A 23,641-nucleotide genomic window follows, 5' to 3' on the forward strand; every position below is an offset into this window, starting at 1 on the left:
TTGTCTCCCATGGCGTTTACAATTTCATATCAACTTGTACCATGGATTTACATTTTGGTGATCTAGAACATTTTTTTAAACTACAAAACCATAGTCGATTGGATGTGGTTATGGCCCATCAATTAATTGCATGTCCTTTTATTTTTCTTTTTTCTGGTAATGAAATAGAGACGTTGCAAAGCCAATATCTAAGAAAACTGGCAAACATTATTGGGCTCACTTATTTTCATTCAAGACCTAATCCTTCTATATAATTTGATATCCCTTTATGTTCCTAGGAAAATGATGGCAAATCTTTATGTGCAAGTGAATCGATTGCTTAGTAGATCCTCAACTTTTCTCTGTAGGTTTCTAGTAATCTCTAAAAGTAAAGAATGGTAGATCACATCAAGCATATGTTTCAAAAGCTTAATACGTTTCTTAGATGACTGCAAATCGATGGAAAAGCATTGCAGAGCAAAGAAACCGTAATAATATTTGTAAATCGGTGGATAGTAGATTATTTGAGATAATTTTGTGAAGAAAATACTGTAGCACTTTTTTGATGTGATGTATGTGAGATAAAAAAGTGATTGAAAAATGTGTTGATAATGCAAGTAAATCAGTGAAACAAATTGTTTCAACATGGATATGAAAAAGTGGATTCACTATTAAAACACTTCCCCTATAATTAAGAAGTCCTCATTTCTAGTCATCAAAGAGATAAGTAAGGAATCACTATTAATTCTCTTAAAAAGAAAAATAAAAATATATAAATTAATGATTCATCTTTTATATATCTAGTACCTTGGCTTATATTTTAGAGAATATATGGCTCCATTTGGCAAATGAGTTTTTTGAGTGTTTGTCTAAAACTTTACTGTAACTTGCTGTAAAAATTGTTTTGAAGTGTGTAAATTTTTGGATATTTTGAAATATATAATTTAAAAGCCTTGAGAAATTTTTGAGGCTACTACAGTTAAAGTTGTTAAAAAATTTGTAGCAAACAAACTTTGCCAAAAACTTGTTTGCCAAACAGGCCCTATATTTCAAGGTGCTTGTGAAACAAGATACCCTAGGTTGGTCCAAAAGCTAAATATTAGCAATACTACTGTTTTGGCAATTGATCGATGTGAATCATGTAATTCAGTCCAACTGGATCAATTTGAAGTTCAACTTGTGACTATTCACTTTATATATTTTTCATTTCTTAAAACAGCTAAATAAAATATTTTGAGACTATTCTTGATTAAATAGGGGGAGGGTTGGGTTGGGTGGTACGTGGGGAGGGAGTGTAAGTAAGAGGTCTCGGGTTCAAGTTCTTCTGTTTACACAAAAAAAAATTTTTTTGATTAAATAAAAAAAATAAATAGCTTCATACAAATTCACTCTTAAATAATTTAATAGTGACCCTTATGTGAAGAAGTAAAAACAATACTAGAGCACATGAAAGCAAAAATCCTAGGTACTTTAATTTCCTTACCATAGTGTAATTCATATCAACATGTTCACTATCTTTATTTTTTTTTTAAAAAAAAGGGGAACATGTACACTAACTGGCCCGCCCGAGTATTATTAAAGGAATTGAACAAGTCTCTTGTTTTATCAGTGTCCACTATCTATCTGCTTGTTTTCGACCTAACCTACACTTCTTCCTAATTTCACATTTCAAATTCAAAATCTTCCATTATACTCCAAAGTTCTTTTTTTTTTTTTTTTTTTACTTTAGAAAAAGGAATGCTTGTAGATGGCCAAGAACACTAAGTATACTTGGAAAAGTATTGCAGAATGTACATTTCCACGACCCTTCTGTCAAAAACTGGCGAACTCTTTGATGTACGTACCAGAAGAATGGAGTACCAATGACTCTTCCATTAGGTTTAAATAATTGAATGCTGGAAAATTACAAGAGATTAGAACTCACGTCATATATATATATAGAGAGAGAGAGAGATCAATACTCGATCTATTTTTCATATTCTGTGGAATTGAAAGTCAACCCGGCAAGCTCCAAAATTCATATATGAGCATACAAAGTATTCTTTAGCATATCGACAGATAAATAACGTTGGAAGTTAGGATATCAATTCAATCTACACCAGTATAGCCAACAAGTTTTGTGAATCAGCTTCCTATATATTATGGCACTACAACGTGATATAATATATAAGTTTCTTCAAAAAAAAAATTTATATATATATATAGACGAAGTCAAATATTCACTCGTTCAATTATACGGTTCTTATTCTAATAAGACTGAGGGGCTGCTAGGGGATGAATGTTAGATACACCCATAGAATCTTTGACTTTTTTTTTGTAGCTTCGCCTTAATTTCTCGAAGAAGATATAAATAGAGAAATGTTAATATAAAGGAAAATTACGTAAAACCCTTGAATTAGAATCTAACTCGTTTAAGTATACAAAATTTGCAAAGATAAACTTCCAAAGCTTTTCATGTATAAATGCTCCTACGTACAAGAAAGATATCTGTATACATAAGCAGCTATAGGTAGATAATAATTTTTTTTTAACATAATAACTGGTGGCCTGATAAATTATTGTCTAGTTAGTTCCGATCTCTGATGGACGTGACTAAAATATAATTAGCAAAAAAACATAGACTGTACTTAATTTCGTCATCACGGGCCTTTGATGAAAACGAGGATTACGTGTTAGGCAATCCAATACAGATGAGTTTGGGTAAAGGATTATATTCGATTCATGAATGCTAGTAATAATGATTATCTAATGGAATTTAGTTTTTGTGTACTCAACTAACTTACGAAAATTGTCAACGGTAGATTTCCTTTCTAGCTATGAGATAGGAATTAGCCATATCCACGTAAGTTAATTAAAAAGCAAGAAAAAAATGTCTGTACAAATTGAGTTTGATTGTGGTTTCTTTCCACTTGAGCTGGTAAAATTAATTTCTTACTCATGTGTAGTTTGAATGGTTGAACAAGTAATTAAGATCTCCAACTCTGCCGTCTAACCTGTGTTGCTTGTAAGGAAGAGTTGTTAGGTGTTTCTTTAAGCCAAGATTAACAAATGAGGAGCTTTTGATAGAGCACATTTTGATGATTATCTTGAGCACTTTAATTAATTCCCCATATCAAAAGAGACACATTTTGTCATTATTCTTGTGTTGGTTATATTGCTTTTATTGCCACTTTTACCAGTGTTAAAATTAAATTTAACCGTGAGTTATAGTAACTTGAGCTTGAAGGATCACCGATTTTTTCCTTGCCAGTAGAAGAACCAATTAATTTTGTTGCTTTCATATTAAAATTGATCTCTCTGCAAACATTACACTTTGAAGCTGGTATCATCAGCAATATGGTACGACAAGTTAATGAAAATATATAACCCAAACAATTTGAGTATTGGATAGATCGAGACACTAAAAATCATATAACCCAACCATGCATATATATATATATATTGTAGTCAGTATATGAATGCATCTTCCTATGCAACAAGCTTCAAATTAAGGCCGAACCACAACATTGTCTTCATGATCCAATACCTGCGAGGGAAAACATGGAAAAGATTCACAAACTTGAGCCCATAAATGGCATGAACAGATGAACTAGGAACTTAGCCTCGCACTCGATCGCAATCATTAACCCTGTAAACTCAAACCCTAAATTTAAAATGAAAGAATCTGATCGTTCCAGAAACCTTTTAAGTTTCTCAAAGGCTTAAATATTTACTTACATGGCGGCAATGGTAGACGTAGCCGCGTTCTTCTGTAGCATCAAATGGATAAGAAGCATTATTCTCCACCAAATTAAACTTAACCACTATTGTTGTAACGTGACCTGCAGGGACCATTTTTACGACATTTTTCCATGTTTAATTTTCTCGTATGCTGGTACGGGAATGAGCATTTTAGTTGCATGACCGGTCTTTTTTCTTTTTCTTTTTTTTCAATTGAGTCATATTTTGTGCCTTATTGCACAAAATTTTGACGCAATTATAACATCACATATTTAACCCAAAAAAAAAAAATCATTTTCACGTACAAAGAATCATGGTAAGCTATCATTTGCCCAGATGATCTTTTTATTTAACTAAGTTCTTCAGCGAGCGAATCATCTCGTTTTCGTTATGGTCCAGGATCTGCAAAAACAAATACTCAATAGCACGTATGACATAGAAGAAAAAAAAATTAAATATATTACAGGACCATAAAAAAAAAAGTTACCAGTCGTGATTAAATCATGCTAGTAGATCAAATTTGATCATAGACTTACATGGCAATGGTACACAAAATCGGGTTCTACGGTTGCATCAAAAGGATAAGGTGCATCATTTTCCACCAGATTAAATTTAACCACCACAGTACTTTGGTATCCAGGTTCAATCTTGATTCTTGACCACAATTTTTCCAAGTCTCTTCTTTTGCGTTGGAATATCTAGCAAACTTCCGGTGCCACGGGTAATCACACGCTTCTTTATAATACACTAGATGAGGTATGAAAACTGAACCTTGATATGGACGGTCACGTTAACAGCTATGTTTTCAGACTCGGACCGGGAATCGACTCAGTCGAGGTCAGGGATCAGGGATCAGGGGTCAATGGGTTCGACCGGGGTTGATAAGGGGTCGACTCGGATGACGTCATATTTACGTCATATATATATATATATACCTGCAAATCAAATTTACAAAATATAACCAAATTCATCCAAACTCACAAAATTTATAAAATAGAAATTCCATACATGTTTAATCCTTAAAAAATAGCAATCCAAATAAGGTAGCAAGTTCATGTTCAAATGCTTGATAAATATCAATCTTTTTTTTTTAAGACAAAAGACAAAATAAGTTTTCATTGCTTAGAGACAAACATCACAGAAATTTACATTGATGGCTGCATGGAACTTTGAACATCCAAGCGAAGATAGACCAGAAGTGAGAACTCAGTTTCTTGCCCATTAACCGTTGGTAAAGCTTCTGAGTGAGCTTGGGAATGTCAACATAAGTAGTCATCATTTCCAAGACATCACAACCAGACTGCTCTAGCATTTTCCTCAATATCTTCACTCTCAAGTCTACGCTCACCGGTTCATCATGAAGGGTATCAAATAAAGAAACCCAAATCCTCGGTGAGAACATCCTCCTCACAGGCAAATTATCAAACACCTTACGTGCAAGAGCCGTTTTCCCTGATCCCCTGACCCCACTATTCCAATCCCAAATCTCAAATATAATTAAACACTCCAGCTTCTCATTCACACCCGTAATATCCAAATCCCAAATGTCCAACATAATGAATAAAAAAATTTCAGTCACAGATCAACTTTAGCATAACGAATCAGCAATAATAGCCTTCAGATTGTAAAAATTACCAGATAAAGCTTCAGTTCACCCGCATGCTAATTACTTGATTGTCTTCAAATCTGAAGGAACTGGTGGCTGTTGCGGCGGTGGAGGCTAGAGATTGAAGGACGATCGATGAATCTCAAGAGCTGGCGGTGGAGATCTGAAGAAGAAAGTCAAGAAAGGAAGAAAATGTATGAGAAGAGAAGCAGCAGAGTAGCCGACGCAAGTTTTGTGACTTTGTCAATTTTCAATTTTGTCCGATTTGTCAAACTCTGACTGAAAAAAGGCCGAAAAAGAAAAAAAAAATCGGGGTTAATCAAAATTTCCGGTTCACCGGTCAAACCCGGTTTATGACCGGGTTTGACCGATTTTATAACATCCAAGTTTTTTAACTAACTCGGACCGGATGCCTGGCCGGTTCCCGATCCGACCGACCGGTCCGATCCGAGTCTGAAAACACAGGTTCACAGTACTACTTCCTTGTAAAACATTAGGTAGAATTTGATCTCTAACTTAACGTAGGAGAGAATTCTAAGAGACTCTTCCTAACCATTGAAGCCTCTTCTGTTAGATGACTATGCATCGACACGTTTGAGTTTCATGTTTAACTTGTATTGCATGGTTCACGAAAGCTTTAACCTAGTATCATCGTGGGTATAGGGCGGCTGAAAGAGTTGATAGGAAAAGTTTTATTTTTTGGGGTTCATACAAAAAGAATATGCAAAATTTTACTATAAAAACTATATGGTTTGGGAATATTAAATGAGAGACATATTGGTTTGTAAAAGAGTTGATTGTTTTCTTTTCAAAAATGAATAAAATTGTCAACTTTACAGAAAGGTGGTACCTAAACAAAAAATAATCTTTCCTACACTGTCAGTGTAAACGTGTTGGATGAATACCATATCATCTGAATTTGAATTTAGACATTAAATTTTGTATATATGGCTGCATATAGACCCGTTAATATATACACTGTTAGTGTATAAAAGATTTTTTTTTAAAAAAAAAAACCTCCATTTTGCTGAATGTTGACGCAGGCGGCCTTGGGCTTTGCTTGCTAGAGTTAACCTGGGAGGTCTGGTTTAGTTCGTGCATTTGTTGGTAAATTGGACTGCCTTGAAGCCCAGCAAAGGCCTGCAACAGAAATCGTCAATGGAGTAAGCCTCAGAACAGCTGCAACTGGAATAACCGGTGTCTCCTACGTCTTCCTTTTCTTCAAGTTTAGTCAAGGCCTAAACTTCAAGGCGGGATCAAATGAAGGTTCATAATGACTCCAAGTCCATCAATATCAACAGCCAAAATCTGATTAAAGTAGGCCATCTAAATTTACAAAAACCAATTTACCAACACAAATGAAATATATGCTATACCAATAAGATATAATTGCGTTTAAATTTCGCAAAAATCCATCTTTTCTTTTTCAACAAACGTTAATATCATTGTATATATTAACACTTGATAATATAAGGGTTAATCACAAAAAGAGGCCTCAGCCCTCCAATCATTGTTGGCTGCTTCTGTTAGCCAAGTTGGGAAGTTGTTTTCCCAATCAATGTCATTAACTAGTTTTGTTGCAAAATATGCTAGCCTATGACCTCTTACATTAGCTGATCTAGGTACAAAAGAGACTTTGCATTGTTCAAAACCTTTAACTAGGTCCTCAATGTCTTCCAGAATGGTTGCTATATGATTATCCTGCACATTGTTGCTTTTGATCATGTCGATTGCCGTTTTGCAGTCTGACAGCACTTCTATTTTCCCCCAACCTGCTTGTCTTGCCATTTGGAGTGCCATCCTAATGGTTAAGGTTTCTTCCATTAGTGCCTCTCCCTTTTTTGTCTCCATTACTCCTTTTGCTCTAATGATATTTTTTGCCCAATTCCTTGCTATTATTCCTTTTCCTGTTCTGATTATTTCTCTTGCTTCTCCTTTTTGTTGTTCGAACTCTAACCTGTTCCTTGCTTTCCATATCTGCCATAATATGTTTGCTATTAGAGTGATTCGTTCTTTTCCCTTAGCCATTGTCCCAGTTTGAACTACTGCTTCCCACCATCTCCACAGGTTGTTTTGAAGATCATGTAATCCTTCCTATCTCACTGGTGCTGTGCTCCATACTATTTAATCGATTAGACATTGAAAGAATATGTGTTTCATCGTTTCTACTTCCTCCCCACACACACTGCAAATTTTGTCTCCTTTGCCTATTCTGTTGTGGATTGTTTCTTTGATAGCTAAGTTATTCTGCAAGCACCTCCAGATGAAATGTTTCAATTTGTGCTTCAAGTTCAGCTTTCAGAGTTGTTTCCAAATGCTATGTTTTTTGATCTCCCAACTTGTTTCCTCTCTTATGCTTTCTCTTCTTCTTTCGTTTCTTCTTTCTTGCACAACATTTGCATAGCCTGTCTTCACTGTGTACACCTCAGACTTTGAAAAGCTCCAGAAGAACCTATCTTTTCTTTTGAAGCAACTCAGTGGCATGTTGATTATCTGCATTCTATCCTCTGGATTGAAAATTTGTTGCAGGATTTTCTGTGTTCCATCTTCCTTCTTTTATTAGCTGGTTCACAGTTTCGATCTGACAGTTTGAAGGGCATCTTGTGGTTATTTTCCCTGATTTCGATCCCATTAACCATCTGTCCTTCCATATGTTCACCTGGCATCCTTCTCCTTCTCTTTTCTACAGACCTCTTTGTATCAATCTCCACGCACTATGTATGCTTTTCCATATCCATGAAGCTGATTCAGGGGGGTTGGTTTTAAAAGCATTTGGGTCCTTTAGATACTTTGCTTTGATCATTTTACTCATTAGCAGATTTAGGGAAGTGATAATTCGCCAAAGTTGCTTAGCAAGTAAAGCTTCATTCAAAGCTTCTAAATCTTTGAATTCCTTTGACTTTAGACAATTTCTTCCAACTTATCCAATGCATTTTCCAGTCTTGCTGGCAACTTCCCCACCAGAAGTTCACTATACACTTGCATATATCCTTGCAAAGTCCTTTAGGCAACTTAAAGCAAGCCATGGCATAATTTAGCATTGCTAGAATCACTGACTTGATCAGGACTTCCTTCCCAGCTCAAAATCCATCTACCAGCACAAGAAAATAAACTAGAAATATATAGGTTATAGTGGTGTACCACAGCAACAATAAGACATAATTGCTTGCTTGAGAAATGTATGTCAGCAATTCAATATTGGATGTTACCGCTGTTTCATTAATAAACCAACGTTGAGTTGATGGAGATTGAATTCCACAGACCTCTTTTTGAATTCAAAATCTCTCATTTATAAATGAGAGGTTTTGAATCCAAAATTTTTCACTTACACTAAAAAAAAATAAAATTCACAAAATATCCTCGAGACATCAAAATTAACTATCACATTGAAAAGACGCATTCAAGCGCTGCTCCATCCCACCATAGTATGCATATATAAAGTTTAATTAAAACTGTGAGAAGCTGATGGATACAAGTAGGGGTGCAAACGAGTCGAGTTCGAGTCGAGCTTTGGCTAATCGAGCCGAGCTCGAGTTAATTTTGTGAAGCTCGAACTCGAGTTCGAGTCAAATTCGAGTCGAGCTAAAGCTCGAGCTTAAAAAATAAAAAAAAATAATTATTATTATTTTATTTTTAAAAAATAAAAAATAATTTTTTTTAAAAAATGAATAAAACAATAAATTTTTTAACAAATAATAAAATATAAGGGATATATATGTAATTTTACTATTAAAATAAAAAATAAAAAATATATATATAATTGAGCTCGCGAGCTAACGAGTTTAATGTTTTTGAGATCGAATTCGAGCTCGAGATCGACTTAATTAGCTCGAGCTCGATATTGACGAGCTCGACTCGAGCTCGTATTCGAGCCGCTCGCGATCCGCTCGCGAGCGGTTCGATTCGCGAAACACCCCTAGATACAAGTGAAGCTTCAAATATCAAGTACAAAATGTGAATATCATTTTATATACCATCTTTTAAATTGCTTAAACACTCTAAATTATGGACCTTGATCAATTATGAAACCAACATACGAGCTTAAAAACTTATTTTGTAAAATCAAATGTCTTATGCAATAAACCGGTTAATAATTATTTTAAAAAATGCTACTAGAAGAGAATTGGCAATAGCCAATAAGCAGTAAAATCCTTGCATGTTATTGGATAAATATGCCTTCAACATTTTGTGAATCCTTAGTTGTTCTACATCGGATAGAAGAATCAGAAAAATGGTCCTTTGAGAATAGATCGGTAGGAAAGTATTCAAAATTGTATCATAAATTTCCGGTTTTGAATTTTGTTATTGTGGTTAATTGTGTTCTTGAGATGACTAGCCATTGATTAGAAATATAGAGTACATCAATTCATCGTGCACTCACTCATAGTGACGAGGACTAGATTTCTTTTCATTGCATTCTTTATAATACAATTCAATGAAATTAGTTTAAAAATTATTTTCGAAAATCAACATCATTCATAATATATTTCATCACATGTATTAGTCACGTACAAAGTTTTGTATGAAATTGACTAAGTTTTACCATCCAATTAATCATTACTAATTTTATTATATTATCTATTCATTTTTCATCATTCAAATGCTCTGTATAATTGATTGTCAAAATATTTTTTAAAAATGTGAATTTTTAGTATGTTAATTTAGAGATCAAAAGAAAAGTAATAGGAGTAACATAATTGGATGATTTCATAAAATTATAATAATTTAGACATAAATAAATAGAGAGGTTTCTAACGGAGAAGAACAATAGGAAAGTACCACCATTTCAATCCAAAAAGGCCAAAAAAAAAAGAGAGAAAATTATAAAGAATAAATGTTTTGCAATAATTGCAAGTTAATCAAACGTAATAATTGCAATATCAACCCCTACACTAAGCACATGTATTGGTCCACGTGGCAATTCCTCAAAGCGAAAGAGAAAGTTAAAAAAAAAAAAATTCGTGGGGTTCTCAACATTCCCCTTTTCCCAGCTCAAATCTTCCTCAGACAGACTTTTCAGTTTTCACCGTCCCAAACAAAAGCCAGGAAAAAGATGGCAGCTCAGCTCACCGAAACGTATGCATGCGTACCCTCAACAGAAAGGGGTCGGGGCATCCTAATATCGGGTGACCCGAAATCCAATTCCATCCTTTACACAAACGGGCGATCCGTTATTATCCGGTACCTTGACCGCCCGCTTGAAGTCGCCGTTTATGTCGAGCACGCTTATCCGGCTACCGTCGCCCGGTACTCTCCCAATGGCGAATGGATCGCCTCTGCTGATGTTTCGGGTGTGGTTCGGATCTGGGGGACCCATAACGACTTCGTTCTTAGAAATGAGTTCCGGGTTCTTTCGGGTCGGATTGATGATCTTCAATGGTCACCTGATGGGTTAAGGATCGTTGCCTCTGGCGAAGGCAAAGGAAAATCTTTTGTTCGAGCTTTTATGTAAGTGGGTTTTCGAAAAAGTTCTAATTTTTTTTTGGTCGTTTGAGCTTTGTTGATGGAAATTTGCCAAGCTCTTTTGTCATTTATGCGAAATGTTTAATCTTTTGCACTCTTTCTTAATGTACTGTGGCATATACTTGTACCAGTTTTCTTGCATTGCTAAATTTGATAAAGAAGAAAGCTACTCTTGCAAAACTTTGTAGGAAATCGGTTAAGGGATCATGTATTTTGATATATTTAGCAGGACCCTGAAATTTAATCCCAAACATAGTTGCTGGTGTCGCTCATGCGTTCAAGTCAGTGCCTTTGTTTGTATCTTATTTTTATGGTGTTTGTGAAGGTGGTCTCGAATATGTATGTGTTAAGTTGTAGTAATAAACGCTGAACTGACTTGTGCAGGTGGGATTCTGGAACTAATGTTGGAGAATTTGATGGTCATTCAAGGAGGGTTTTGAGTTGTGATTTTAAGCCAACAAGACCATTCCGCATTGCAACCTGTGGAGAGGACTTCTTGGTGAACTTTTATGAAGGACCACCATTTAAATTCAAGCTATCGCACAGGTTCTTATCATTACTGTTATTAAGTGTTAGAATCAGTGAACGGCTCTAGCCCTCTAGATAACTTTAGAAATGATTGGGGGCATTGTTACTGCTACATGATGCATCTGATCAGGTGATATCCGCTAATCTGGGACGAGGAATTTGCAATCGTTTTGGTACAGACATTGAGGTTATACATGTAATAGCTCAACACTGAGGTAGGCACATAGGAGGGTGTAGAAGCAGGTCCCTCCTGTGCAGGAGGCCATAGCGAAACAGAAGTTTGATGCTAACTAGGGGTCCATACAAGAGTTGACCACAAATAAAGGCAAGGGGGAAATCAAATCATCTTAACTTTTTTGAAACAAAGCCATTTGATAAAGAACTTTTGTGCTGAAATTAATGAACTTGTATCCATTACAAAATTTGTGAAGTTCTACATTTAGGATTCTCACATACCACTCTGACAAAAATCTCCCAACACAGAAGCCTGTAGGTGTGTATTATGTTTCTGACTGATGAAGACCTTTTGCTAATGCATTTTAGCATATAACGTGCTTGAGCATTTCATCAAATAGCTCTTGGTGGTACCACAATAATGAGTATGCTTTTCATGTATTGGTCATCTTCCTAACCTGCAGGGATCATTCAAATTTTGTCAACTGTATAAGGTTTTCTCCAGATGGCAGCAAATTAATTAGTGTCAGCTCTGACAAGAAGGGCATACTCTACGATGCCAAAACTGGGGACATTTTAGGAGAGCTGTCATCTGAGGATGGTCATAAAGGTAGTATATATGCTGTAAGCTGGAGTCCTGATAGTAAGCAGGTAAACCTTTTCTCCATTTTCAATTGCTTTATCTTGCCTGTTGAAACTACAGCAGTCCCCCAGTGAACATTGGGAAGACAAAAAGATACAGGGATTATTAGTTTCAACTTAAAATGAAGCTCACTAACATCCTAAAATATTTTAGGTTTTTCAATATTAGTTTCCAAAACTAAATCTTGGAGCGAAATACTTGCTATTTCTTTGCACTCCACCACTCTCCCCCCTTAAAAAAAAAAACCAAAAAAAGGTCCCTTTCTCCAGGACTTCCCAGATTTAATCCTGGAGAAGGGTACAAAATGTGGAAATTGATGGTTCTGCTGCCCAGTTAATTGGTCTTTGATGCTTGCATCAGCTTCCATCATGGAAGACTATGGCATGAACTTGATCTATCAGGTACTTTGTCATGTGGATTGACAGGCAATTTATTTGGAAGAGGGTAGTTTAGAGTCAAGGGTCAATAATTCGTACATCATTGAAATGCTCTCATTAGTGTTTTATTTTCTTATCAAGGATGTTGGACAAATATGCTTTTTTGATGAAACAAATCCACAATTGACTTGAGCTACTCCTTCATGCCTTTTCTTTTCAAAATATTTTGGTTTATAAAATGGTTGTCAGGAAATACAGACTTTTAAGAGAGTCTAAGGTTCTTGCATTAGTAAAATTTTGCAGTTTTTCTATTCTAAATTTAATTTTTCTTTCATTCTTTCGATGTACTAACTGATCTTGCTTGCATTTCAGGTACTAACTGTGTCTGCTGACAAGACTGCCAAAGTATGGGAGATTTCTGATGGTGGTAATGGCAAGGTGAAGACTACGTTGACTTCTCCTGGATCTGGTGGAGTTGAGGACATGCTAGTTGGATGTCTATGGCAGAATGATCATATTGTCACTGTTTCTCTTGGGGGGACCATTTCTCTGTTCTCAGCTAGTGATCTTGATAAAACTCCAGTCTCATTTTCTGGACACATGAAGAATGTCAATTCATTAGCTGTGGTTAAGAACAACAAAATCATATTGTCTAGCAGCTATGATGGTTTAATAGTTAAATGGGTTCAAGGCATTGGATATTGTGGTAAATTAGAGAGGAAAGTGAATGCTCAGATAAAATGTTTTGCAGCAGTTGAAGAACAAATTGTTACATCATCATTTGACAACAAGGCAATCTCTCTCTCTCTCTCTCTCTCTCTCTCTCTCGCTATTCCTTCTGTCTTAATATTGCCCTATTTTGTGTTTGAATGTTTTTCTGCGTTACTGTTTTTGCTTTTTTGGGCATGGAGCAGGGGAAGTGTGTTTGTACAAGTAGTAATAGGCCCAAATTTAAGGTTTGCCTGCACTCTAAAAAGGCTTTCCAAATGTTTTAAGCGGACACTTTTTTTTTTCCAAAGAAATTATTTCCTGTCACGTCAAGAAATTACTTTTTTGATCATCAGGCATATTGTATGGCTTTACTTGTTGATTTAACAGGTTCATTTATTCTGGTAGCATCCTGTCATTCTTTTGATGAGTTACTACTAATAATGGTACAAAAAAAAATCTTTTAATATTCCTCCACAATTTCGAAAATCAAGTATCATACTTGTTGGCGACATATCTGCTTACATGTGTCATAAATTCAAATTTCTATCCCCGTGTTCTCTCACTTGTGCTATTGTTACTTCTTTAGATTGATTTTTCGACGTATTTCATGCACACTTTGAGTTTTCATCTTTCTAGTCAATTGTTTAGAGAGCTGAGCTGAATATGAGGACGAAATAGACTAGCATCTCACTTAAGAGATCAAATCTTGACCCTATTTCCTTTTTCTACATTAGTATTGTTCAACAACATATATTCTAAACCCCTCCATTTCTGCCTTCTGAAGTTAATATTCTGGTAAACTTTGATTACAGACTTTCTTGATTGTTCAAAAAATATAGTTTAAAAAACTGGAACCTTGATTGTTTTAATCTATGATTTGACTACTGGGAAGAAAGTCAGGCATCTTTGTGATTAAATTAAACGAATTAGTGATGTTAGAGGGCATATAGGTTCTTAATGCTTACTTTTCTACTTTCTGGTGTAGATTTGGAGAGTTCCTTTACTCGAAGATCAGTGCGGAGATGGAGATTGTATTGATGTTGGCAGTCAACCGAAGGACTTGAGCATTGCCCATCTATCTCCTGAAGTGGCCTTGGTCTCAATTGATACAGGAGTAGTCCTCCTTCATGGTATGCAGGTGGTGTCAACTGTTAATCTTGGGTTTCCTGTAACAGCCTGTGCAATATCACCTGATGGTACTGAAGCCATTGTGGGTGGTCAAGATGGTAAGCTGCACTTGTATTCTGTAAATGGCGATAGTCTTGCAGAAGAGGCTGTTCTTGAAAAGCATCGGGGGGCTATTACTGTCATTCGTTACTCTCCAGATGTTTCCATGTTTGCTTCAGCTGATGTTAATCGAGAAGCTGTTGTGTGGGATCGTGCTTCCCGTGAGGTACTAAATTGGGATCTTTTTCATCAGTACATAGTTTGCTAAGCATGATCTAATTATTGCAGGATCTTAGCAACTTTGAGTTGAAGTTAGAGCTCTGATATTTTTGTTATTAACTTCAGGTCAAAGAAAACATCTTGAATGCTTGAGCTTTTTCTAATGATAATTCACTGAGGCTAGTATCTGAAAATGATTTAATTACATCTTCATTTAGGTTCATTTTGATGCCTTGAGTTTCATGCTCTGCTAATTTAGGCATTGGATAGCAACTAATGTTGAGTGTGAAAGTTTAGAGAGTGAAGACATATTTAGTGTAGAGAGATTTTTTCTAATAAGTTGCTATTGTTCATGCTTGATACTGGTTGAAACATAAGCTGTTAGCTCCTGACTAACCAAATAATTTGTTTCATATGTCTTTGTGTCATTTGAGATATCCAAATTTTTCATTCACGGAATCATCTTAAATTTACAAAATTTCTTATTGTATCGAATATCTGATGTGAATGCTATTTGGCTTTCTATTTTTTACAGGTAAAGCTTAAGAATATGTTGTATCACACTGCCCGTATAAACTGCTTGGCATGGTCCCCTGATAGCAGCGTGGTTGCTACTGGATCACTTGATACCTGTGTTATTGTATATGATATAAACAAGCCAGCATCGAGCAGGATAACCATAAAGGGAGCTCATTTGGGTGGTGTGTATGGATTAGCATTCACAGATGAACGGACTGTGGTTAGTTCTGGAGAGGATGCATGTGTTCGCATGTGGAGGATAACTCCACAGTAATCGACATAGTTTAGAAGTTATACAGATGCCAAAGTAGCAGACGGTGTTCAGTGTGCCGCTTTCTATTTTCCTTCTGGGTTTTCTCTAGATGCTTGGCTCTGTGGTCAAAGAAAATTGAAATTGGAAATCCAACTGGGCCGAAGGTTTGATATAGCATGCTACTTCAGTTGTTTCATGCTCTATTAACAGCCTTTATAGTGATACAATTGTTTGCTTGAGGTGTGCCACGTTTGCTGCATGAAGATGGGGAAGATTTCGGTACCATTTGAAATCAATCTCGCAGGTGAAGATTTTGGACACAGACAGAAAAATTGCTGAGTTAATGGCTTGCAGAGATGTTAGAGGTGCAGCACTAAAACCAGTTGCATGATACCTTCGATGAAATGGACTTCAGGTTGAACAATGTAGAACCTCTGGTGATGCAAGGATTTGTATTTCTTCATTTGCTTTTGCATTTCCTTGGGAGCTGCCTCTCAAAATCTCTAGGATTTTGAATTCAAGTTTTCTGGCGTGATTTTGCTTCTTTCGGTCAATTTGTAACTAGTTTCTGGAAAATTGTTGGTAGCGTAATCAAGTATGATCATAGAGTCGTTGCTTAATGCTCAAGTGGATTTCTGGTGCTCCTCGTATCTGAGGCGGTCTTGTGTAGTTATGGTTTCTCTTTGGTTTCTTGAAATTTTGATTGAAACTTGCCGATAATCGCAGCCAAATTTTATGGGTTGTTATTTGCAAACTCACCATTTGTTATATCATATAGTCTAATAAATGAAAACTGTATAACAAAAATTACAGTGGGAGTGCAAATAAGAAAAAAAGGGAGTGTATGTGGTGAAAATTCAAGTACATATCTGGTGGTTGATTCCTATCTTCATCCGTCTGACAAAGGATACTAATTTGCAGAAGAACCTCTCTAAATTTAGAGTACCATCCCACCATTCAATGTTGGTGATGGTACAATGTCTTATCTATCTCTGGCCAGCTCTAAAACTTATCTATAATGCTCACTTTCCAGATTAAGTGAAATTTTCATTGTATAAAACAAAAACTACTAATTCAGAAATTCCTTGCCTATTTTTCTGAAGACTGTTTCTGGGTTTATTTTATTTGGTGATTTCTTGAAATCATGAATTGGGATCAGAACTTGCAGCAAATGCAGACCCTGAGTCCCGTCCCGGGCCCCACTCTTCTCCTTTTGAGGCTCTCAAATCTTACCAAAACGGGTTGCAGCATATCTGCCAAGAGGCTTCTAACATGGACAAAAATCCTGTTCATGAATGGACCAATCCAAGCTGCATTATTGCATCTACGCCTAGAGATGATAGAAGGACCATGATCACGAGACCACCACTTTTCGTCCCCTGTCCAAAGCCAGGACCAATTTGTACTCATTCTTCCTATGGTCGAGTCCAGAAGAGTTAATCATTAAATACTGCAAGCTTAAAGTCTTCCCCGGGCTTGACTTTATTTCTTTTTCTTCTTCTTCTTCTTCTTTTTTTGGGTTAATTTGACCTTTACAAGAGCAGAAAGAGGTTTTATTAGGTTTTAATTCTCAAACTTCTTTTAACATGGGATGAGAATTCGATCACCAAACTATGAATACCAATTGACAAATAATTCCATTGTTACCACTTCCCAAGCAAACTCAAGGTCACAAATGCCACACCGCCAAACAGGTTTTTCTACTTGTGTGTTTCATTTTCTAAGAGCAAATGTAACTGAGTGAATCATCCCATCTCTCTAGAATGAAGTGGAACTGAACTACAACATGCTAAACATCACTTGTATATAAATATCTGTTATGATTTCTATTAATATATTTCTTCTATTTTGTGCCCTTAAACCACCAGATAGATAGATAAGCACACACAAAAAAAAAATGATACCGTTCTTATTTGGTGTCCTTTAAACCATTACAAGCATGGTTCAAAGTCGTGGTCATGGTCCGGACCGTTCCACATCGGTATTGGTATATCAGTCGCGATCTCAGTAAGACGCAAATTTTGAAATATTTAATATTCTAAAAATTGTGAATAATATAAAAAATTATGATAAGCAAAAATAATAAAAATTTAGTAAAAATAATAAAAATTCGAGTTGATTCGAAATGATTTGGAGTGACTCGATCGTTTCTATCTATCTATCTAAGAGATGTCTCGGCCGTGTTCCCAATAACTCAATCGAGTTCTTTGAACCATGATTACAGGAGCACTAAATGGACAAACCCTTTCTATTTTTATCCAATCTACATGTTTTTGAGGGGAGGCAAGAAACAAGATTGCTCCTACCCTCTACTAGTTCCAAACTCAAAGTTGTTGGGATCAACAAAGCGTTACCCCATAATTGCCTTCGTTTTCTTATGACCAGACAATTATTTCACGTATCCTCAATCAGCTGACTCAAGTCAGTTGGATCATCTATCGGTCAAAAAATGAGGGCCGTTATGCTTATGCACCCCCTTTTTCCTTTGTCGTCCAAAAAAAAAAAAAAAAAAAAAAGGAAGAAGAAGAATAGCGAAAAGCTAATCACCAGAACGACTTTTGCATCAGAGTGAAAATCAAGCTGTTGTCATTATTATTGTTTGTTTTCTTGGGTGGTAAAAGCCATCAACCCAAGTTGGCTAAGCTGATGCTTCTTGTCCTCAAGAATCTCATGACTTCTGTTAGAGACTGAGACGATTGCTACTGGCGGAGGCAGACCATGGCCATGGACAACCCCGCAAAACCGGGCCTAGCCACCAAGTTGCAGAGTTTTACAGGACCAAATGACGGCCGATAAAGTGGAGGACTCAAGATTGATGATGTAGGTGCGGTGCAACGTTAACGAACATGATCATCCATTAGGCCGAAATTGGATAAGCTCAGTAGTACATTGTGATGTGAGACTGCGACTTAGCATTGGCAGTTAAAGGCATTATTCATTCATGCTACTGCGAATTGATGTCATTCTTGAATGCTAAATCTAAATGCATAAACAAGATTTTTTTTTTTTTAAAAAAAAAAACTTAAACACAATAGTCTATTTTTTTTCTGGTGAGCCTCACACATATTACAGTATTAGAATGGATGTACATTTCGTAATCCGAGCCATGCGTGTGTGTATGTATATATATATATATATATCGTAATCCGAGCCATGCGTGTGTGTATGTATATATATATATATCAACTCAAGGTCATAAACCTTTCAGAAATTATTATTGCTACTATAGTAGTTCTTGATCCAAATTTACTACGTACCAGTACCAGATAAGATTAGATTAGATTATCTTTTTTGATTAAGACTTCCTAAATTTTCCTTTATTTTTTTAAGACATATATTTTGAAGAAAATAATCTGTGTACGTACATATATTTGCAGGTCGCTATACTTTTGGTGTTTTCTAATTAATTATTTTCCTGATAACAGCAGGTTCAGTTAATTATCTAGTCCTTTTCTTTTATTGTTATTTTCTGCGTTTCAACGTTGCTAGGGTCGAATGAATATTGACCTTTGGCAGCTTCCCTACGAGTTTTTGTCCGTTTTCATCAAAGAATATAATGCACAGACAATGAAGTTTGTGAGGAATTATGATCTTTCCTCAACTCTTTCCTCCAAGATTTTACCCAAATATTCAAATAAGTGTATTGACAAATTGTAGAAAAATTTGTCTTTCTAGATGTTTTTGTTTGGATCGTGAATTATTTGTCAAAATTTATCTATTTGCATCGTCAATACATTTTTTTTTAAATCTTACATATATCGTATCAAAAAAATATTATAATATTTTTTCAAAAAAATTATTTCAAACAATCTACTATTCAAAAATGCATGAAACCAAAATCTAATACATGCACATACTTCGTCACATTACCTTTAATTGCCTTTTCAATTAAAACACTTTTACTAAGGGAGGGAGTATTTTTTTAATAAAAACCAAATCTGTAGTGTTAATTTTATTCCAATTTTGAACTTAAGAGACAAAAATCTTTATGTGCTTATCCATGTCTTGTACTATTTTCTTACCCAAAAGAAAAGGAGAAAAAAAAAAAAAAAAAAGGCTATCTTTTTTTAAGGCAAATGCAAGTTGCCCGCTCTGTCATCATCATCATCTATAAATAAGGGACCTCTCACTTCACTTACTTCTCAGTCACACACTTAAAACATTTTGTTTGTGATAACAAAATGAAGATGATGAGTAAAAGCTGTAACGGCAAAATTCTGCTTTTGCTGCTAATAACTACTTCTTTAACGTCAATAATATCGAAAGGTGCTGCTTCTGCTAATAATGCAGACCAAGAGTTGGAGTTTCTGAATGAGGAGAAGCACCACTTTCAATCCCCAAAAGGGATGCTAAGAAGGACTTTTCCAAAGGGTTTTGTCTTTGGAACTGCAACTTCTGCCTACCAGGTTGAAGGCATGGCTGATAAAGATGGCCGTGGACCTAGCATTTGGGATACATTCATCAAAGCTCCTGGTACATAATTCTACTAGGAGTACTGTTTACTGATGCAGAAGAAAAATTTTACTTGCTCTCTGTCCATGAATTATTCAAACCTTTCTTGCCAAATTCTTTCTTTCTTCTCTTGGTTGATCTCTTGATATATATATATATATATATGATGTTTTAACTTGATAAACAGGACGTGAACCCAACAATGCTACTGGGGAAGTGACAGTCGACCAGTACCACAGATACAAGGTGGGTTAACAATTTCATTCTTTCTTCTTTTGAGTTTTTTGGCATGCCAAAAAAATAAAGATTAAAAGAAGTGAAGGAATCAGTAAAAAGATATCCCCTTGATTTTCTTGGTTACAAGACGTGAAGGAATCAGTGAAGGACATCCCCTTGATTTTCTTGGTTACTACTAGGACTGTTTGCAGTTATCCATTAGTCTAAAGAAGTAGATAAATTTAATTACCTTTAATGCAGTTGGAGATAACATTGCTTTCACAAATATACGAATAAAGTAGACAATTAGAATGTGAACGCCAGCGAAACATGATGGTAGATTTTGCTATTCTGAAAACAACAAAAAATGTGTTTGGTAAAGATACTCTTGGAAATAATTGTGGGAGTGGATTCTGGAAGATTTTTTCATTAAATGGGAGGAGGTTGGTATGTCACTTGTCACACCTAGCAGACAAATTAATATGAGGTTTCATATGTTCATGTTCATCTGGTATTCTTTTCTGCGTGAATAAACCAAAAACAATGCAGAATTGGCATTTCTATTTTCCAAATTGTTTGACTGCATACAGGCGAATTAATCAATAACATCTTTCTCAACCGACAAATGACTGAGGAAGGAAAACTAAATGTGAATTTACTTCTGATTCTTGTGCTTCTATTTCCTGGAATCTAGTATATATTAAAGTGTCTTCCTTGTGAACAGAGAGATGTTGATCTCATGAAGAGGCTGAATTTTGATGCTTACCGATTCTCAATTTCCTGGTCAAGGATTTTTCCAAGTAACTTTTACTTCTTATAATTCTGCAATTTGAGGGATTTAATTTGTTTGCATTTGGTATGATATTTCTGACACATGTTTATCCAATGTAGATGGAACTGGGAAAGTAAATTGGAAGGGAGTTGCTTACTACAATAGGCTGATAGACTATATGCTTAAACAAGGTAAATGTTGTGACTGGCTTATTACATAGACGATGAAATAAAGATTGTATTGCATTTGATATGTGGAATTCCCAAATTTGTAGGTATTACACCTTATGCCAATCTTAATCACTATGATCTCCCCCAAGCACTTCAGGACAGATACAATGGGTGGTTGGGCCGCGAAGTGGCGTAAGTTCGAAATTGATTGGCCATTTCATCTATCTCCCAATAGCATACAAGGATAAATGGCCTTGGCACTTGAATATGTTGCCTTTTCTTGCACATTCTAAAATTTTGCAGGAAAGATTTTGCTGACTATGCGGAGTTCTGTTTCAAGACATTTGGAGACAGAGTGAAGAATTGGTTTACATTTAATGAGCCTCGAGTCATAGCTGCTCTAGGATATGATAATGGATACTTTGCACCAGGAAGGTGCTCCAAAGCATTTGGAAATTGCACAGCTGGAAACTCTGCAACTGAGCCTTATATTGCCGCCCATAACCTCATCTTGTGCCATGCATCAGCAGTTCAGAGATATCGCGAGAAGTATCAGGTTAAATCCATGTTATTTCCTGTGATTTGGAATTGATGTTTTGGAATTAGATGAGCAATTATTTGCAGAAAATCTTGTGCAATTACAGAAGCAGCAGAAGGGAAAGATTGGCATTCTCCTTGATTTTGTCTGGTATGAACCTCATACCTACTCAAAAGAAGACAATGATGCAGCTCAAAGGGCAAGAGATTTTCATATTGGATGGTAAGAATTTCTTCTTCTAAAAAAATCTGTGTATTGTGTAGACAAGAAAAGCAAGTCATTTGGATTTCTCATATGCATAAACCACAGTAAGCCTAGCTGATTGCAAAAGGCTTCTGTTGAGATTTGAGACATAGAAGATCATGGCCTTTTATCATCCATACAGGTTTATGCACCCACTTGTATATGGTGAATACCCAAAAAATTTGCAAAACATAGTAGCAGATCGGCTACCCAAGTTCACTAAAGAAGAGGTGAAGATCGTTAAAGGCTCATTTGATTATGTGGGGGTAAACCAGTATACCGCCTACTACATGTATGACCCGCATCGAGGACAGCAAAAAGATCTTGGCTATCAACAGGATTGGAATTGCGGATTTGCTTGTAAGATGCCCATCTTTTCACGCTTTCTGGTCCACGCTTAAGATTTTTCCTTTTAATAAACTTCTGCTTTATTGTCTCTAACTATAAACTGTGTCTTCCCCATTGAACTACATAGATGATCGTAATGGGGTGCCAATTGGTCCAAGGGTAAGTTTCTGCAACATGGTAAATGGTTTTGCGGTGTTCTCTTGAATGACGAAAGAATTAATCAGTGTTTTTTTTTAACACCTATAGGCTCATTCTGACTGGCTTTATAAGGTACCTTGGGGACTCTACAAAGCTGTCATGTATGTGAAGGAGAAGTATCAAAATCCAACCATTATACTAGCAGAAAACGGTACGAGTAGGACTTCTGAGAATTCTTTTACAGCCTATTACTAGTTCATGAAGTTTGTGTCAGCAATGGCTGAATGTACCATTACTTGGTGTGCAGGAATGGATGATCCAGGGAACCTGACCCTCCCTGCAGGCTTGAAGGATACAGCAAGAATCAGCTATTACAAAGCCTATTTAGCTCAACTCAGGAAGACAATGGATGATGGAGCTAATGTGATAGGTTACTTTGCCTGGTCATTGCTCGACAACTTTGAATGGAGATTGGGTTACACTTCCCGTTTTGGCATAGTATACGTCGACTTCAAAACCCTCAAGAGGTATCCAAAGATGTCGGCTCGTTGGTTCCAGAAATTACTTCACCGACAGCCCTGAATAGTTTTACTTTTCTTCTTTGTTTTGGTTGGTTAGAAATTGCCTTGTCATAGAATAAACTTTGATTGGTATCCGAGGGTGCTTTGTTGATTACCAACCCGTGACTATGCCTCTTCACCAGCCGTTATCCTTTTAGTAATAAATAATCACGAGGATTTTCTTCTGCATTGTTACTATCTATCTTGCCAAGTTTGACAGCTATTATAATAATAATAATAATTAAGCAATTGATATTTATAATTAAGAAAACTAATAAAGGCACTGCTTTTAAAAAAAAAAAAAAATCCCATCTGGTAAGGATTTTCTTCACTATGTACGACTCAGTTTAGCTTTCTTCCTTCATATGGACAAAAAAACAAATTGAGCATATGACTTCAATCTTTAAGCACTCAAGAAATTAATGCTAATTTTAGTGACAGAAAAACAATGGTGATAACTGAGGAAACTGAGCCATTTGCTCGCTAGTAAGTATTTTGGAAGCAAAATGGGTTAAAAACAAAAAAGTCCCCTGTAGTATACCTAATATACAGAAAAATTTCTCGCGGTTTCAAAACTTACAAAACGGCACCTCATATTTTGAATTAAATTGTAAACTAACAAAATCCGATAAACTTAACGAAATTCGATAAATTTAACGGAAAATTTAACGGAATCCGATAAACTTAATAGTAAACTTACGGAATCCGGTAAATTTAACAGCCGAGACCATCATTTTCGTTAAATTTACCGAATTCTGTTAGTTTACAATTTAATTTAAAATATAAGATATTGTTTTGTATGTTTTGAAACTACGTGGAGCTTTTCTGTATATTAAATATAACAC

General features: G+C 35.7%; 2 protein-coding genes across 2 annotated transcripts; both read left to right on the top strand.

The window, feature by feature from the left end:
• Window positions 1-10,297: 10,297 nt before the first annotated feature.
• Window positions 10,298-16,079, top strand: LOC113767532 (actin-interacting protein 1-2). The gene is made up of 6 exons (XM_027311653.1): window positions 10,298-10,753; window positions 11,153-11,314; window positions 11,935-12,121; window positions 12,863-13,282; window positions 14,187-14,594; window positions 15,123-16,079. The coding sequence occupies exons 1-6, from the start codon at window positions 10,359-10,361 to the stop codon at window positions 15,378-15,380; spliced, it is 1,830 nt and encodes a 609-aa protein (XP_027167454.1). The 5' UTR covers window positions 10,298-10,358; the 3' UTR covers window positions 15,381-16,079.
• Window positions 16,080-19,514: 3,435 nt separating this feature from the next.
• LOC113767667 (beta-glucosidase 44-like) lies at window positions 19,515-22,986 on the top strand. The gene is made up of 11 exons (XM_027311837.1): window positions 19,515-19,832; window positions 19,999-20,057; window positions 20,752-20,827; window positions 20,919-20,990; window positions 21,074-21,161; window positions 21,273-21,525; window positions 21,614-21,729; window positions 21,893-22,110; window positions 22,226-22,257; window positions 22,345-22,447; window positions 22,544-22,986. Exons 1-11 carry the CDS (start codon window positions 19,541-19,543, stop codon window positions 22,816-22,818), a joined length of 1,584 nt encoding a protein of 527 aa, XP_027167638.1. The 5' UTR covers window positions 19,515-19,540; the 3' UTR covers window positions 22,819-22,986.
• The last annotated feature ends 655 nt before the right edge of the window (window positions 22,987-23,641 follow it).

The sequence above is a fragment of the Coffea eugenioides genome, chromosome 4 (assembly GCF_003713205.1).
Source record: "Coffea eugenioides isolate CCC68of chromosome 4, Ceug_1.0, whole genome shotgun sequence".
NCBI classification, from domain to species: Eukaryota; Viridiplantae; Streptophyta; class Magnoliopsida; order Gentianales; family Rubiaceae; genus Coffea; species Coffea eugenioides.